The sequence below is a fragment of the Mobula birostris genome, chromosome 28 (genome assembly GCF_030028105.1).
Source record: "Mobula birostris isolate sMobBir1 chromosome 28, sMobBir1.hap1, whole genome shotgun sequence".
Classification (NCBI taxonomy): domain Eukaryota; kingdom Metazoa; phylum Chordata; class Chondrichthyes; order Myliobatiformes; family Myliobatidae; genus Mobula; species Mobula birostris.
Genome location: NC_092397.1, coordinates 3,709,751 through 3,729,181, shown reverse-complemented (window position 1 = coordinate 3,729,181; position 19,431 = coordinate 3,709,751). Strand labels below are relative to the sequence as shown.

The 19,431-nt window shown below is 49.8% G+C and overlaps 1 protein-coding gene across 6 annotated transcripts in view; it reads right to left on the bottom strand.

The window, feature by feature from the left end:
- The window catches only part of mark2b (MAP/microtubule affinity-regulating kinase 2b), a 180,669-nt gene that overhangs the window by 87,390 nt on the left and 73,848 nt on the right, over window positions 1-19,431 (bottom strand). Inside the window, exon 1 of one of the 6 annotated variants that reach the window (XM_072246001.1) lies at window positions 6,496-6,842. The exons of the other annotated variants lie outside the window; for them this stretch is intronic. Coding sequence (XP_072102102.1) covers window positions 6,496-6,501 — 6 coding nt within the window. The 5' untranslated portion in view covers window positions 6,502-6,842. Of the gene's footprint in view, window positions 1-6,495; window positions 6,843-19,431 lie in introns of those variants that run through there. 6 annotated transcript variants of the gene reach the window in all.

The window sequence follows — 19,431 nt, the reverse complement described above, 5'->3', positions numbered from 1 at the left end:
ATCCCCGGCAGTTGTACTCATACAACCTTTTCCGAACATGGAAATATGAGGGGTACAAGGTGATGAGAGGCATTGATCGTATGGATAGTCAGAGGCTTTTCCCCAGGGCTGAAATGGCTAGCACGAGAGGACACAGTTTAGGGAAGTAGGTCAAGGGAAAGTTTTTTTTATGCGGAGGACGGTGAGTGCGTGGAATGTGCTCCCGGCGATGGTGGTGGAGGCGGATATGACAGGGTCTTTTCAGAGACTCCTGGATAGGTACATGAAGCCTAGAAAAATAGAGTGCTACGGGTAACCCTGGGTAACTTTGAATATAAGTACATATTCGGCACAGTATTGTGGGCCAAAGGGCCTGTACTGTGCTGTAAGTTTTCTATGTTTCCATCTAATAGCAGGGGGCATTTGTATTTAAAATTGGCGGGGGTGGGGGCGAGTTTAAAGACGTGCGAGGCAGAGCTTTTTTATGCAGAGACTGGTGGCTACCGAGATTGCACCACCAGCTTGGTGCTGGAAGTAGAAACGATAGAGGCGATCAAGACAGGCACATGAAAGCACAGGAAATGGGAAGATATGGCCATTATGTAGGCTAAAGGGATTAGATCCATAGACCATAACACATATAGGAGCAGAATCAGGCCATTCAGCCCATTGAGTCTGCTCCGCTATTCCATCATACTGATTTATTATCCCTCTCAACCCCATTCTCCTGCCTTCTCCCCACAACCTTTGAAGTCCTGACAAATCAAGAACCTAACAACCTCCACTTTAAATACACCCAATGACTGGCCATCTGTGGCAATGAATCCCACAGATTCACCACCCTCTGGCTAAAGAAATTCCTCCTCATCTCTGTTCTAAATGGATATCCCTCTAATCTGAGGCTGTGCCCTCTGGCTCCAGACCCCCCTACTATAAGAAGGAACCTGTCCATGCCATTTCTATCCAACCTGTCAATATTCGATAGGTTCCCTCTCCCCCCCCCATTCATCTGAACTCCAGTGAGTACAGACCCAGGGTCACCAAATGCTCCTCATACTTCCTGGAATCATCCTCGGGACCCTCTCCAATGCCAGCACAACCTTTCCTTGGATAGGTTATTTCAGCAGGGCATTTGATTACCAGTTTAACTAACTGGCGCAATCCTGTGGCTCGAGTGGCCTGTTCCTGTGCAGAACTGGTCTCTGTTCTAGGCCTCTATACAGACAAAAGTGAGCAGTGTCCGTCTCTCTCTCTCTCTCTCACACACACACACACACACACACACACACACACACACACACACACACACACACACACACACACAGAGTGAGCAGTCTGCAACAGACACACTTGTTGAGGAAAATGTTCTGTAAACAGGTCCCGAGTAATTCTGACTAAAGGCTGAGTAAAGTCCGAGGCCAAAATGCGGAGAATGAAATCCAGCTCGGACCGAGTTTTTTTTTGGAAGTTTGTGGCAATGGTTTTGGGGACACAGAAGCCTGGGGACCGGAGGCCTCTCCGGATCCTGAGACCTGCCTGCGGTGTAGGCGAGCAAGGGGGACGGAAGGGACTAGTTTTGCTGCTCGTTGGGGTCTGAGACCCTGCCTCCATTTCGACACACGAGCCACTTCCATCCCTCGACTCCACTCCGCAGCTAAGCTGCGCCCCGTCCACTGCTGGCTCCAGAGAGGAATCTAAAACTGTTTGGTCTAAAATAGAACGGGCCCCGTATGACCCAGAGCTTCGCACGCTGGCTTGTCCTCCTCCATGGTCTCAAGGGCACGCGTCAAGGACTGACATCAGCCTTCGTCGGTCAGGGCGCTGAGCCGAAGAGCTGGGATGTGGCTTGACGGTGGTACAAGGCTTTGGTGAGGCCACACGTGTTTGACGGTGTTCGGTGTGGACACTCTGCTCCAAGTGAAGGTGCACCGATCGCCGAGGCACGTACACATAACCCTGTACCACAATCCTGCAGGCATTCACAGGAAAATAAAGAAACACAACAGCATTTATGAAAAACTATACACAAGTAAAGACTGACAAAACAGCCGGAGGCAACACTGAGAACGTGAGTTGTACAGAGTCCTGCAGGTGGTAGAATCAGTTCAGTGTGGAGGTGAGGGAAGTTATCCACACCGGTTCAGCGGCCTGACGGCTGAGGGGTGAGAACTGTTCCTGAACCTGGTGGCGTGGGTCCTGAAGCTTCAATAGCTCCTTCCCAATGGCAGCAGTGAGAAGAGAGCTTGTTCTGGGTGGTTGGAGTCCTTAATGATGGATGCTGCTTTCCTGTGGCGGTGCTCCGTGTAAATATGCTCAGAGGTGGGGAGGGTGGGGGGCTTTGCCTGTGACGGACTGGGCTGAACACACCACATTCCCATTCCCAGGCGTTGGTGTTTCCGAACCAGGCCGAGATGCAACCAGTCAGGATACTCTCCACTGTCCACCTACAGAAGTTCGTCAGAAGTTTTTGGTAACGTGCAAATCTACACAAACCAGTAAGAGTAGAGATGCTGCTGTGCTTCCTTTGATGGCGGGTGGGGGGGGGGGGGGAGGCTCTCATCAGTTCAACTTTACCGGCATCTGACTGTGCACATATACAACCGAACGGAACCGTGTTCCTCCGGACCACGGTGCACCCACAAAACGTACCATCACACACAACACACAAGACGAAGTACTACCGCAAATAAGTTAATAAGATACGATTCAAAATGCTTGCAGCGTGCAGCACAGGTAAACGGCAAGAGCTCGCAGTCCTGGTGACGAGACCTCGGTGGTGGCAGGGTATTTGTTAGCGTCACCGCCTGGGTGTACAGTGTGACAGTCCCAGTCCTGGTGCTCCCGTACCTCCTTCCTGACGGTAGTGGGTCAGAGAGATTGTGGGATGGGTGGTCAGGATCCTCAAACCCTTCATGTACAACACTCCCGGTAAACGTCACAAACAGGGGAGAGGGAGACCCTGGTGACCCTCCTGGTAGTTATTCGTATCCTGTTTAGCTAGTGAACCCGGAAACATACAAGGCAAAAATGAAGCTCTTAACGCTGGGTATTCTGTACTGACGTTTTACAAGGCCCTGTACCCCCAGACTCAAGATGGACAATTACACATTCTGAAACTAGATAAAAGTGAGAAAGGAAGATGTAATCCTCAGGTTTACACACAAACACACACTGTTATCTCTAACCCTTCACTGGCACTAGCCCTGGCCTGTCTCACACTGGAATGCATGGAACGAGCCTCCGCGGGTTATCCAGATCGAGATTTACCCATCACATGTACATCCAGACATAGTGGCGTGCGCTGCTCGCGTTAACAACCACCACCACTTCAGGGGGCGCCGGGGGCAGCCCGCGAGTGCTGGCCACACGCGCCTGCGCCAGCATGCCCGCGGCGCTAGGGACGAGCAAAGCAAGCCCCGTCCCTCCCTCCCGCCCACACACAAGACAAACCTCCAACCCCAGACAGACCTCACCACCCCCCCAACCCCCCACCTCCAGTGGACTTGTGCATGAGCAGGCATCAGGCCTTCACACCATCCCCCACCGCAAAGACTCACAATCCCAGGGCAACTGCCAGTAGGTCTCGACTTCTGCACTTCCGATTGTCCTTCGGAATGCAGTGTTGATTGACAAGCTACTCAGCTACAGCAGCAGTCTACCCTTGCCTGGTGCTTGACAACACACACACTCACAGACGTCCTTGGGCCGGGGACTCCCTTTTCTTCCACTGCTAACTATACAGAGGCTCTGTAAGATGATCATAGCCGAGGGTGTAGTGGGGACGAGCTCCCACTACCTATTAACTGCTCCCAATGGCGCGCGTCTCAAATAGCCTCTGACAACCAAGCTTCCAAGCGTGGCTTAGCTACTAAGCCCAGCGGAACGGTTTCCACTGACAGGAGAAGGGGAAAAGGCAGATTACTGGCACCTTAAAACCAGTCGCTTCGGACAGACGGGGCTCGACAGCTGTGCTTGGCTAAGGAGAAGGAAAACTCCGATCTCAAACCTCCGCTGCCTTGTGGCTATACGCACTTGTGGGGAACTCTTTGGGATTAAACCCCGAGAGAAAAGTCCGGAGCTGGAGTCCCTAAACTGAGTGCAATGCCGACTATGATGCCATCGGTTTCGGCCGCTCCTTTGGATTCAGAGGGAGAGGGAAGAAGGGGAGCCTGCTACATGGGCAACAGCTTGCTCTCCATATCACACTGCGTTTCGACGTGGACCCTGATCTACAGAGGGCCATGCATCTCTACAGAGTGTGGCAGATGGGGCCTCCCCAGGAGGCAGGACCTTCGGGGCAGACAAGGACTACAGGGGAGCAGTACTGGTCCCCTCCGGTGCCATGGTTCCAGCTGGGTGCCCGACAGGTTCCCGCTCGCAGAACTCACGTGTCACGTGTACAGTGAAACGCACTGCATCGACAACCAGCACAGTCTGAGGACGCGCCGTGGGCAGCCCGAAAGTGTCGCTGAGCTTGCGGCATCAACATACGTGCCTGCGACTCACTAGCCCTGACCCTAACCCCTACGTCTTTGGAGTGTGGGAGGGGTCCCGCACGGACACGTTCCACGCAGACAGCAGCGGGAAATAAACCCAGGATCCTGGCGCTACAAGGTGCAATGCTCACTGCTACACCATCACGCTGCCTTTAAGTCAGGACTGAAGGACTGAATGCTCGAGTCCTCTGACGCGAGCACCAGCATGAGGGCTGCCAGGCTGGGTGACAGCGGCTTTCCCTGGGCTGAGACAAGTGAAGACCCTGCCTCCACTGAGGCCTCATTGCTCGGACAGCGAGCTGTGCACCTCACATGCAACCCATTGAGTGGTGAAAGGCCTCCAGAGAGTGGGTGTTTCCTGTGGTGGGACGGTGGACAGTGCCTCAGAACAGAGGGGCATCCTTACAGAACGGAGATGAGGAGACTTCTTTAGCCAGAGCGGAGCGGTAAATCTATGGGATCTGTTGGCACAGGCAGCAGCAGAGGCCAAATAACCGAGTAGATTTAAAGCCAGGGGGGTGGGGGGGGGGAATAAGTTCTTGATTAGTCAGGGCAAGAAGGGATACAGGAGAAGGCAGAAGAGGAGGACTGAGTGGGACTGGGGGAGAGAGGAGGACTGGATGGTGGGGGAAGAGAGGAGGACCGGGTCGGGGGGTGGGGAAGAGGAGGACTAGGTGGTGGGGGAAAGAAGAGGACCAGGTGGGGGGGGGGGGGTAAGAGAGAGGAGGACCAGGTGGGGGAGGTGAGAGAGAGGAGGACCGGGAGGGAGGAGGGGGAAAAGGAGGACTGGGAGGGAGGAGGGGGAGGGGAGGACCGGGAGGAAGGAGGGGGAGGGGAGGACCGGGAGGAAGGAGGGGGAAGAGGAGGACCGGGAGGGAGGAGGAGGAAGAGGAGGACCGGGAAGGAGGAGGGGGAAGAAGAGGACTGGGAGGGAGGAGGGGGAAGAGGAGGGAGAGGGGAAGGAGAAGGGGAGGGAGGAGGGGGAAGAGGAGGACTGGGTGGGAGAGGGGGAAGAGGAGGACTGGGTGGGAGAGGGGAAAGAGGAGGACTGGGAGGGAGGAGGGGGAAGAGGAGGGCTGGGGAGGAGGGGGAAGAGGAGGAATGGGAGAGAAGAGAAGAGGAGGACTGGGAAGGAGGAGGGGGAAGAGGGGGGAAAGGAGAAGAGGAGGACTGGGGGGAAGAGGAGAAGAGGAGGACTGGGAGGGAGGAGGGGGAAGAGGAGAAGAGGAGGACTGGGAGGGAGGAGAGGAGGACTGCGTGGGAGAGGGGAAAGAGGAGGACTGGGGAGGAGGGGGAAGAGGAGGACCAGGAGGGAGGAGGGGGAAGAGGAGGACTGGGTGGGAGAGGGGAAAGAGGAGGACTGGGAGGGAGGAGGGGAAGAGAAGGACTGGGGAGGAGGGGGAAGAGGAGGACCAGGAGGGAGGAGGGGGAAGAGGAGGACTGGGGGAGGAGGGGGAAGAGGAGGACTGGGGGAGGAGGGGGAAGAGGAGGACTGGGGGAGGAGGGGGAAGAGGAGAAGAGGAGGAGGAGGGGAAGAGGAGAAGAGGAGGACTGGGAAGGGAGGAGGGGGAAGAGGAGGACTGGGAAGGGAGGAGGGGAAGGGAGGAGGGGAAGAGGAGGAAGAGGAGGACTGGGGGAGGAGGGGGAAGAGGAGGACCGGATTGAGGGAGGGGAAAGAGGGTGGTGGAGGTTGTGGGGAGGGGTAGGGGTGACGAATGGGGTTAGGAGGGAGAGAGGGAAGGAGGAAGGGGGGGGAAGGGGGAGAGGATAGGGCAACATCACCGGAAGATTTGAGCTGGGGGCAAGACTGAAGCAGTGTGGAAGGGGGTGGGCACAGCGCAAGGACCCCTCCCCGTGGTGAAGAGGCACGACCACATCGGGCTTCTGGCAATAACTGAGCGTGGGAGTGCCACACGAAAAGACGAATGGCCTTGCCGAGCACCTCACTTCCTTCTCCAGGCTGAGTCGTGCCGGAGAGATCCATAGGCAGAGGAGAGGAGCGAGCCCCAGCGGGCCCTACCTTCATCGCTGCTCACTCAGATTCCCTCTCGCCGGATGTTAGGACGCAGTCTCCTTGCGAAGCAGCCAGGTAAGTGGTCACCGACGAAGGTGGAACATGGGAATCCGGCCGGTGTACAGTGGCTCCACCCCAACGGCACCTTGCTTCCCCTCCCTGCTCCGCAGCCCTCTCACGGCAACATCTTAACGTCCTCGGGGAATGGTGGGGGAGAAGCAAACGGCAGTCCGACGAGCACTGAGCTTCTGTTCCGGGCCAGCGAGAGGATCGGGTTACTCAGAGATCACCCCACCCTCATCAGAAGCCGGAGTCGACCTTGACGCCGCACCGGCCTGGAGGCCTGGAAGTTCTCGCAGACAAACCTGGCACTGCCGAGGTGGGGGAGATCACTCCGGTGTGCTTGGGGCACCGCGATGCAGAGGCGTCCAGGTTGTAGGAAGGTAGAGTCAGGAAGTGCCAAATTTCACAAGAAGAGGGAAAAAAAATCGAACGTAGACCTGCACGATGAGATCAGCTCAAGGGGAACTTTCAGGGAAAGGGAAGTACCTGTGGAGTTAACACATTCAGTGCCAGCAGCCTACACACATAGACATAGCAGAGCAATACAAGAGATTCTGCAGATGCTGGACATCTAGAGCAATGCAGACACACAGACACAAAATACGAGAGGAGCTCAGCAGGTCAGGCAGCGCGTACGGAGGGGAACAGACAGTCAACGTTTCCGGCCTAGAGCGACGTTCATTGTAAATATTCTGCAACTCGGGCTTCACTGGTGGAGAGTGAAAGCCACCGTCTGAAACGCCAACGGCGCTTCTGCCTCCTCAGATGCTGCACGTTCCGCAGAGTATCTCCAGTAGTGTTCAGAACACACAACAGTTCAGCACAGGCACAGGCCTGGCAACAACTTCGCACTGCATCACGGACCAAAGAACTGATTGAGGGAACACGCACACCAATCATCGAGGGATCAGAAGTGGAAGGAGTGAGCAATTTCTAGTTTCTGGGTGTCAATATCTGCAAGAATCTATCCTGGGGCCAACATATTGATGCAGCTACAAAGGAGGCATGACGGTGGATGTATTTCATTGGCAGTTTCAGGAGATTTATTACGTCACCAAAGACACTCGCAGATTTGTACAGATGTCTCGAGGAGAGCATACTGCATACTAACTGGCTGCATCACCGTCTGGTACGAGGGGGCGGCTACTGCACAGGATGGAAATAAGCTGCAGAGAGTTGTAAACTCAGTCAGCTCCATCATGGGCACCGGCCTCCGTAGTGTCCAGGACATCTTCAAGGAGCGATGCCTCAGAAAGGCAGCACCCAGGGCCTCTTCTCATTGCCACCATCAGGAAAGAGTGTGAAGAGAGAGAGAGAGACACACACACACACACACACACACACGATTCAGGAGCAGCTTCTTCCCTTCAGTCACCCAATTTCTGAATGGACATTGAACCCATGAACACTACCTCACTACTATTTTTGCACTGATTTAACTATTTAATATTCATACCTGTACTCACTGAAAATCTGAAGAATGGTGGGGGGGGGGACTCTATTGAATGGTGAAAGGCCTCAATACAGATGAGGAGAAATTTCTTTAGCCAGGGGGTGGTGAATCTGCAGAATTCATTGCCACGGGCAGCAGTGGAGGCCAAGTCATGGGGTCTATCTAAGGCAGAGGTTGATAGGTTCTTGACTGGTCAGGGCATGAAGGGAAACGGGGAGAAGGCAGGAGACTGGGGCTGAGAGGGAAAATGGATCAGCCATGATGAAATGGCAGAGCAGACTCGATGGGCCAAATGGCATGTGTGTGTATATATAAAAAAGATATAGGAGCAGAATTAGGCTGATAAGTATACCAGTTATCATTGATAAACCTGACTCTGAGGATGTCGAGCTGAAATTACTAATCTAATGACTCCCAATTAAACTAATTTTTCTGCCTCCACAATGTCCATATCTGTCCATTCCCTGCACACTCATGTGCCTCCCTTAAAGCCTCTATCGTATCTGCCTCCACCACTCTCCTTGCAAAAACCTTGCCGCACACATCTCCTTTGACCTTACCCCCCCCCCCCACCCCATGCTCTCTGGAGAATTCAACATTTCCAGTTTGGGAAAAGTTACCAGCTGTCTACTCCATCTACGCATCTCACCAATGCCTCCATGCCTCTCAAAATCATATTGACCTCTATCAGATCTCCCCTCAGCCTCTGGCGCTCCAGAGAAAACAAGCCAAGATTATCAGAATCAACAGGAATTCTGCAGATGCTAGAAATTCAAGCAACACACATCAAAGTTGCTGGTGAACGCAGCAGGCCAGGCAGCATCTCTAGGAAGAGGAACAGTCGACATTTCGGGCCGAGACCCTTCTTCCTAGAGATGCTGCCTGGCCTGCTGCGTTCACCAGCAACTTTGATGTGTGTTGTTATCAGAATCAGAATGGTTTAATCTCACCAGCATTATTGTTAAATTAACTAAATCGTCATGAAATTTGTTGTCCTTGTGGAAACAGTTCCATGCAATAGATAATAGAAAAACCTGAATTACAGTAAGGATATATATGTATTAAACAGCGAAATTAAATAAACAGAGCAGAAATAAAAAAGAGTCGTGAGATCGTGTTCATGGGTTCAATGTCGATTTGTCCAGTTGTCGGTGCCTGGAGGTTTATGGCAGAGAGAGTTTCTCCCTTCTGCCGCCTGCTATCGGGGACTATCGGGGGTCGATCGGAACTCTGAGACCTTTTTTTTTAACCATTCCCATGGTCTGTTCTTTATCAGATTATGGTACTACTTTACACTGCTGTAACTATATGTTATAATTATGTGATCTTGTCAGTGTTAGCCTTTGGTTTGTCTTGTTTTTTTTGTGATATCACTCTGGAGGAACATTGTATCATTTCTTAATGCATGCATGCATTTCTAAATGACAATAAATGAGGACTGAGTGTCCTCATAATCTAATCTAATCTAATATTCAGAAATCGGATAGCAGAGGGGAAGAAGCTGTTCTTGAATCGTTGAGTGTGTGTCTTCAGGCTTCTGTACCTCCACCCTAATGGCAGCAATAAAGAGGCATTTCCTGGGTGGTGGGGGGCCTTAATAGATATTTACTGTAATTTGGTTTTTATTATGATGTATTGGAGTGTACTGCCACAAAACAATGAATTTCATGACGTATGCCAGTGATATTAAGTCATGGGAAGACCACGATTGCCTACATTGTATGACACGGCACAGAATGAATGAACTGGAACATTAAAAACCAGAGGTTCACCAGGTTGCTGCCTGGATGAGAGGGCGTGAGCTTTCAGGAGAGGTTTGCTGATGACACAACCATCGTTGGCAGAATCTCAGGTGGTGACGAGAGGACGTAAAGGAGCGAGATATACCAGTTCATGGAGTGGTATCGCAGCAACAACCTCTCACTAGTAAGACCAAAGTGCTGATTCTGGACTTCAGAAAGGGTAAGATGAGGGATCGGAAGCAGAGAGACTGAGCAATTTCAAATTCCTGACCTAACCTCGCCACAACATATTGATTCAGCTACAAAGACAACAAGACAGTGGCTGTTATTTCAAGAGGAGTTTAAGGAGATTTGGTTTGTTACCAAAGAGGCTCACAAACTTCTATAGATGGAGTACTATGCCCAGTTCTGGTCGCCTCACTATAGGAAGGATGTGGAAGCATTGGAAAGGGTACAGAGGAGATTTACCAGGATTCTGCCTGGTTTACAGAGTATGCATTATGATCAGAGATTAAGGGAGCTAGGGCTTTACTCTTTGGAGAGAAGGAGGATGAGAGGAGACATGATAGAGGTATACAAGATAATAAGAGGAATAGATACAGTGGATAGCCAGCGCCTCTTCCCCAGGGCACCACTGCTCAATACAAGAGGACATGGCTTTAAGGTAAGGGGTGGGAAGTTCAAGGGGGATATTAGAGGAAGATTTTTTACTCAGAGTGGCTGGTGCGTGGAATGCACTGCCTGAGTCAGTGGTGGAGGCAGATACACTAGTGAAGTTTAAGAGACTGCTAGACAGGTATATGGACGAATTTAAGGTAGGGGGTTATATGGGAGGCAGGGTTTGAGGGTCGGCAGAACAATGTGGGCCGAAGGGCCTGTAATGTGCTGGACTATTCTATGTTCTATGTTCTGTGGAGAGCATTCTAACTGGCTGCATCACCGTCTGCTATGGAGGGAACTAATGCAAAGGGGCAAAGGATCGAAGTAAGCTGCAGAGAGTTGTAAATTCAGTCAGCGTATATATATAAAATAGTTAAATTAAAATTAGTGCAAAAAAAAAGTAGTGAGGTAGTGCTCATGGGTTCAATGACCATTCACAAATGGGACGGCAGAGGGAAAGAAGCTGTTCTGAATGATAGTTATTCTTGGTAAATTCTTCTACAGAAGTGGTTTGCCATTGCCGCCTTCTGGGCAGTGTCTTTACCAGATGGGTGACCCCCAGCCATTATCAACACTCTTCAGAGATTGTCTGCCTGGCGTCAGTGGTCACATAACCAGGACCTGTGGTATCCACAGCCTGCTCCCACGGCTTCACATAACCTAGGGCGACAGCAGAGGGAAGGAGGCCTGATGCCTCCTTCGGTGGAGATGGATCCCCACCCCTCCCACCCAAAATGCTTCAGTCACTGCAGGGAAAGCCACACCAAACCTGCTGAGAACTGAGAACTGATTAACAGGTCAAGCAGGATATGAGGCTGTGACCACAGAGTGGGTGTGTCACACAGGCAAAGGGGAAGCTCACTGCTGCAATTGTAAGAGGAAATGACGGCAGAATGGTGTTAGTGAGAAAACAAAAATATTAAAATATCTGCATATACAGTGGATTGGGCCATCAGTTACCCACAGCGACCACTTATTTGGGACGTCTCTTAAAGAACAAAAACTAAATCAAGACAGCCAGGATTCCCTTCTTTTATTTGGGACAGTATGTCTCTTAATTGGGACAGGAGGTTGCTGCCAAACAGGTTCTAACTAGCATCAGTCCTGTGTACTTGTGTGGCCAGTAGACTGCACACTGTCCTCGGAGTGCATGTTTTTTTTTAAATAGCAGCGGTTGTGGGCCGACTGACGCAGAGTTAAAAGGCAGTGGTTTTGACACCAGTTCTTGCAGGGAGGCAGTGAGGGCAGTGCATTATCTGCACTCGCTGTCTGTGCAGATCGCGTCCGTTGACGGTCAATCAAAACAACGCGGTAGTGTACACTGAATGAACTCCTCCATCAATAACAATCAGGAACTATTATAGTTTTATAGTTCTGTAGTATTGATAGTTCTAATTTGTTCTGTATTTTATTTAAATACATAATTTGTTACTCAGTTAAACAGTAGTTAGCCCCCTTTAAACCCTTTTAACTATTTCCATGAAACTTTGGCTAACTGGGGCAGCCGCGTAATTGGTCCAAAATGTGCTGGTCCCAATGCATCCCAAATAAACCAGAATCCAAACGAGAAACCAAACACTGGAAACACCCAGTAGGTCAGGCAGCGCCCGCGAAGAGAGAACCAGTTAGCATTTCAGGGCCAGGAGCCTTTGTCAGTAGGGCTTTCCTGCAGTTATAATGAGGTCCTGAAGCGTGCTCCTGAACACAAGGCTCACAGTAGTCTCAGAATGAGTCCATTCAGTCCATCAAGACTATGCAAGGCCACACCATCAGTTCCAGTCTTTCTTTACCGTTATGGTCATACTCAAACAACAAAGATACAAGTTCTCTGCCCCAACTAGTACATGACATCCATCGTTCCCATCTCAGCAAGTCCTATATACGCACTTTAGGTCAACTTGTACAACTGTGGAATACTTTCTTTAACCTGTTAATATTATTTTATGTGCTGGATATGATACATGTACTGTATTAACACCTCAGTACCTGAGAAACATTGATTTGTTTAGCTGTACATCAAATATCACTGTGATGCTTGTACGCTCTAGTATCAATTGTTTGGCGACAATAAAGTATATATGTATACGTGTGTATGGTTAAAAGGCAATCATCCGCCACAAGCAGGACATCCCAGTGGCCAAACATTTTAATACTCATTCCAACATGCGAGTCCATGGCCTCCTCTCGTGCCAAGTTAAGGCCACCCTCAGGGTGAAGGAGTAACACTTTATATTCCATCTGGGTAGCCTCCAACCTGATGGCATGGATATTGATTTCCCCTTCTGGTAAAAAAAATCCCCCCCCCCCCCCCCCACTTTCTATTCCTCACTGGCAGTTTATCTCTCCTTACCTGCCTATCATCTCCCACTGGGTCCCTTTCACCTAAGTCCACTATCTTCTCCTGTCAGCTTCCTTCTTCTGTAGCCACTTACCTTTCCCTGTCACCTATCAGCTCCCAGCCAGCTTCCTTCCTTCCCCTTCCCCCACCTTATTCTGGCCTCTTCCCCCTTCCTCTCCAGTCCCGATGAAGGGTCTCCACCTGAAACGTCAACTGTTTAGTCCTCCCCGCCTGACCTGCTGAGTTCCTCCAGCATTTTGCGTGCGTTTCCCCCCTAGTTCTCCTACGCTCAGCGAACAAACTTCTCTCCCGTACAGGTTTCCTGGTCATTGTCGGACACGATAGACAGCCACCAAGACTTTTGCAGAGTACTGTATAGTGACATATATGGATTTTGATAAAGTTACTTTGAAATTGTGACAGCCAACAGAACATTTAGAACCGGCAGTCTCCATCACAATTCCCTCAGCTCCACATTTCACACCAAAATAACCTGAATCTTCAGGCTAGTGCAGCAGCCCATGTCCTCTGGTTACTACTGTAGCACAGGGCGGTCGATTTTACTTGGAAACTGCACAGGGCCACTTTCCCTCGACAGGCGGCAAGTCACATTAACGCAGGACAGTGAACAGGAAGGTTCACACCAGCACACAGCGCAAGCAGATCTACATTTCACGCTCATCCCTGCGTTTCACCCCATGATTTGAGATGGTTTAGTTTCATTCCCAGTACACAAGTGTAAAGGAACGAAATAATTGGTTCTTCAGATCTGATGCAGTGCAAAAAAATACACAATAAGATGAACACAATAATAATAAAGAAACATAAGATAGCTTACACACATAGAATGATTGTATGTCCATAAAGTGACACTAGGCACAGGAGTGTCTGTTCTCAAGGTGACTGATAGGAAATTTTAAAGTAGTGGTGGCTGGGTGGGTCAGTGGGTGGAGGTGTTGATCAGCCCTCCTGCTCGGGGAGAGGAACTGTTGTTGAGTCTGGTGGTCCTGGTGTGGACACTACGTAGCCCCCTCCCCGATGGGAGTGGGACAAACCGTCCGTGAGCGCAGTGGGTGGGACTCTTTATGATGTTACTGACCCTTTTCCGGCACCTTTCCGTATCTACGTCCTTGATGGTGGGCAGGCCAGTGCTGGTGATGCGTTGGGCGGTTTTGACTGCCCGCAGTAGTCTTCCAGTCCGCCACAGTGCAGTTTCCTGACACATATGTGAGAATTCCAACAGAAGACATCAAGCTTCAAAACCCGGGCCCCGAGCAAAAGGCCTAGCAAACTTTCTACCCATGTACCGTGGAGAGCATTCTACCCGGTTGCACCACCGTCTGCTCTGGAGGGCCAATGCACAAGACCGGTAAAAGAACCCTATAGAACCCCAGCTGAGCAGGCAAGGGTCTGGACTGTGACTCCCTCCAGAGTTGCTCAATCCCCGATGTCAAACAGCAACCTGCGTCCAAGAGGATAGTGAGGAAAAAAACATTTACAACGGATATGGGACAAGAGGTTATAGGGTCAGAGGGCTAACACAGTGCAGGGGCAGACCCTTCGGCCCAACTGAAACATGCTGGGATGAGGCATTGTGGTTTCCGCAATACTGCCTGTAAGGAGTTTGTACTTTCTCCTCGTGACCACGTGGGTTTCCTCACACACTTCAAAATGGATTCAAAGGATTCCGGGTACATTTATTATCAAAGCATGTATGCAGTATACAACCCATAAGATCATAAGACATAGGAGCAGAATTAGACTGTTCAGCCCATCGAGTCCGCTCCGCCATTTCGTCAAGGCTGATCCCGGATCCCACTCAACCCCATACACCTGCCTGCTCACCACATCCCTTGATGTCCCGAACAGTCCGGGAACAATCCACTTCCTCTTTAACTATGCCCACGGACTTGGCCTCCACTGCAGTCTGTGGCAGAGCGTTCCACAGATCTACCACTCTCTGGCTCAAAAAGCTCCTCGTTACAACTGTTCTCAAAGGTCGCCCCTCAATTTTGAGGCTGTGCCCTCGAGCTCTGGATACCCCCACCACAGGAAACATCCTCTCCACATCCACCCTATCTAGTCCTTCCAACATTCAGTAGGTTTCAATGAGATCCCCCCCACATTCTTCTAAATTCCAGTGAGTACAGGCACAAAGCTACCAGACACTCCTCACATTAACCATTCCTGGAATCATCCTCATGAACCTCCTCTGGACTCTCTCCAATGACAACACATCCCTTCTGAGATATGGGGCCCAAAACTGTTGACAATACTCCAAGTACGGCCTGACTAGTGTCTTATAAAGGCTCAGCATTATCTCCTTACTCTTATATTCTATTCCCTTTGATGACAGCTGGAAAGCCCTGAAATTCTTCCTCCCCAGAAACAGCGGCAAACCCTGTGGAACCTATTCAAACAAAAAAAACAAATCATGCAAAAAAGGGAGCAACCAGAAACTAGGACACTTCATAAATGTAAATTAGAATCCACAGCCCATAAACCATGTTGATTAAACCTTTCTCCAGCATCATTGAGGGGGAGAGAGAGAGATCACTGGGAACGCAAGAACCTTCCCTTGGGAGCACAGAGCAGGAAGGAGAGAGGCCATCGCACACACACACACAGCAGCAAGTCAGAGGCTGGTAGACGGCACTGAAGACTCGCTCGGCAGGGTTTAGTAAGTCGTGGGAAGCTGTGTTGACATTTGTGGGTTGCCCCCAGCACATCCTCATTGAAATGCCTTGTTGACCCAACAACGCAGTTCAATGTAAACATGCTTGATGTGCTTGTGACAATTAAAGCTAATCTTTAATCATTTGTCATACAGAGCTCTCACACCAGATCTTTACCCTCCAACAACAAAAGAGCAGATCTGGGATCCAAAGATCATGTCCACACCTTTTACACACAGAAAGACAGCAAGCTGCACCCAAACTCCCTTACACCAGCCTATCAACAAGGTAAGAACTAATTTTTAACTCTACCATTCAGCCAACGTACAAGCCTTTCTTTCTCTACTCCCCTCTTTTTCAATACCCACTCTGGATCTCCCCCCCCTCCACTTCTTCTCTTCACCTGCCTATTAGCACCCCCAGTTCACCTCCTCCTTCCCTTTCTCCCATGGTCCACTCTCCTCTCCTATCAGATTCCTCCTCCTCCTGCTCTTCACCTCCCAGCTTCTTACATCCCCCCTCCCCCAGCGACCTGGCCTCACCTATCACCTGCCAGCTGGCGCTTCTCCCCCTCCCCTCACCTCACCTGATTCTGGCTTCTGTCCCCTTCCTACAAAACGTAGTGGCTTCCGCCCTGCACATCACAGGTAAAACTCTTCCAGCCATTCAGCTCATTTACATGAAATGCTGCCGTAGGAAAGCAGCATCCATCACCAGAGATGCCCACCACCCAGGCCAGGCTCTCTTCTCGCTGCTGCCATCAGGTAGAAGGTCCAGGAGCCTCAGGACTCGCACCACCAGGTTCAAGAACAGTTACAACCCCTCAACTGTCAGGCTCTTGCGAAAAAGGAGATAACCACACGCACTTGCCCATCCATTGAGATGTTCCCATAACCAGTGATCTCATTTTAAGGCCTCTTTATCTCATGTTCTCATTATTTATTGTTATTGATTTATATTTGCATTTGCACAGTTCGTTGTCTTCATCAATCCTGTGATAGGTACTATTTGATAAATTTGCTGAGTATGCCCACAAGAAAATGAAGCTCAGGTGACAAACGTGATAATAAAATTTACTTTAACTTCCCACTCTTGACAAAGGGTCTCAGCCAAAATGTTGACTGTTTATTCCATAAGACCACAGACCATAAGACAAAGGAGCAGAAGTCAGCCATTAGGCCCATCGAGTCTGCTCTGCCATTTTATCAAGAGCTGATCCATTCTCCCATTCAGTCCCACTCCCCCGTCTTCTCACCATAACCTTTGATGCCCTGGCTACTCAGATACCTATCAATCTCTGCCTTAAATACACCCAGTGACTTGGCCTCCACTGTTGCCCGTGGCAACAAATTCCATAGATTCACCACCCTCTGACTAAAAAAATTTCTTCGCATTTCTGTTCTGAATGGGCGCCCTTCAATCCTTAAGTCATGCCCTCTCGTACTAGACTCCCCCATCATGGGAAACAACTTTGCCACATCCACTCTGTCCATGCCTTTCAACATTCGAAATGTTTCTATGAGGTCCCCCCTCATTCTTCTAAACTCCAAGGAATACAGTCCAAGAGCGGACAAACGTTCCTCATATGTTAACCCTCTCATTCCCGGAATCATTCTAGTGAATCTTCTCTGTACCCTCTCCAACGTCAGCACATCCTTTCTTAAATAAGGAGACCAAAACTGCCCACAGTACTTCAAGTGAGGTCTCACCAGCGCCTTATAGAGCCTCAACATCACATCCCTGCTCCTATACTCTATTCCTCTAGAAATGAATGCCAACATTGCATTCACCTTCTTCACCACCGACTCAACCTGGAGGTTAACCTTAAGTGTATCCTGTACGAGGACTCCCAAGTCCTGTTGCATCTCAGAACTTTGAATTCTCTCCCTGTTTAAATAATAGTCCGCCCGTTTATTTCTTCTGCCAAAGTGCATAACCATATACTTATTCCTCTCCATGGATGCTGCCCGACCTGCCGAGTTCCCCCAGCATTTTGTGCGTGTTGCTCAGGATTCCCAGCATCTGCAGGATCTCTCATGTTTATGAGGTTTTAATGCCCTGCTCAAACTTTTGGAAAGGAAAACAATTCTACGGCAACCCTGGCTAAGTCATTAATGTGTGGAAACGATCTAATTTTTAATTAAATAAAGGTGGCAATGCTTTGTCTGTGACAGGCAGCATAGATCAAACTCAGCCAGCCTGTGATCTGCAGACAATGCTGTGACAACAGGCCGCACGTACCGATATATTTTTAGACATTTATCCCGTCTGACGCATGTAACAGCTGAAAAGCAAGTCTTTCAAGCAGGCAGGTAAAAGAGCGTGCTGAAGTGAAGACAGTCAAAACCATTGTATTTCAGCACCATCATACTATAACGCCAGCAATGACCGATTGGGGTTCAATTCCCACCACTGCCAGTAAGGATTTGTACATTCTCAAAGTTCAACACAAATTTATTATCTAACTTCATATCTGTCACCAGGAGATTCAATTCCTTCCAGGCATACTCAACAAATCCATAATATATTAATAACCATAACAGCATCAATGGAAGACGGCACCAACGTTCAACCAGTGTGCAAAATACAAAAATAGAAAGGGAAATAAAGAATAAACAATAAATGTCAAGAACTTGAGATAAAACTCCTTGAAAGTGAATTCATAGGTTATAGGAACATTTCAATGATGGGGCAAGTGAGTGTAGTTGTCCCCTTTTGTTGAGTCTGATGGTCGAGGGGCAGTAACTGTTCCTGAACCTGGTGGTGCGAGTCCTGAGGCTCCTGTACCTTCTACCTGATGGCAGCAGTGAGAAGAGAGCACGGCCTGGGTGGTGGGGATCTCTGATGATGGATGTTGCTTTCCTACAACATCTCCTATAGATGTGTTCGATGGTGAGGGGGCTTATTGACTTCAGCTTGGCAATCAAAACCATCACCCCCTCAAAACTAATGGATAAGCTTCAAGACCTTGGCCTCAGTACTGCCTTTTGCAATTAGATCCTTGATTTTCTCACTTGCAGACCCCAGTCAGTTCGGTTTGGCAACAATATCTCCTCCACGATCTCCATCAGTACGGGTGCACCACAAGGCTGTGTGCTCAGCCCCTGCTCTACCCACTTTACACTTATGACTGTGTAGCTAAGCACAGCTCCAATGTCACGTTCAAGTTTGCTGATGACACCATTACCATTGGCCAAATCAAAAGTGGTGAGGAGTCAGCAAAGATAAACCTCGTGGGTTTGCTCCGGGATAAGCTTGGGGGGGGGGGGGTGGGATTCCAAAAGTTTAGAATCCAGCCGAAGTTTAAGATGGAGCAATAGATATTCCGACTGGAATATAATCAGGGAAGTGCAAGGTCAGGACACTTGTTAGAGGGAATAAAGGCGTAGGCTGTTTTCCAAATGGGGAGCGATTTTAGAAACTGGAGATGAAAAGGAGCTCTCTAAAGATTAGGGAGGACTTCCTAATGATTAACTAGTCTGTAGAGTTGATAGGAAGGCAGGCAAATGTAACGACAGTGTTCATTTCAAGAGGATTAGAATATAAAGACACTGATGTAATGCTGAGGGTTTATAAGGCAATGGTCAGACCACATTTGGAGTATTGAGGCAGCTTTGGACCCTTACTGGCAATGGAGACAGTCCAGAGGAGGTTGACAAGAAATATCCCAGGAGTGAAAGAGTTAACATTTAATGGTTCTAGATCTGCGCTCACTGGAGTTTAGAAGAATTGGGGGGGGAGGGGGCGGGTGGAGTTGGATCTGATTGAAACCTGTTGAATACTGAAAGCCCTGGATAAGAGTGGACACGGAGAGGATGTTTGCAACAGAGGGAGAGTCTGGGACCAGAGGGCATAGCCTCAGAATAGAAGAACATCCCTTTAGAACAGAGGTGAGGAATTTCTTTAGCCAGAGGGTGATGATTCTGTGGAACTCAATGCCACAGACAGCTGTGGTGGCCAAGTCATTGGGTATATTTGAAGCAGAGGCTGATAGGTTCTTGCTTAGTCAGG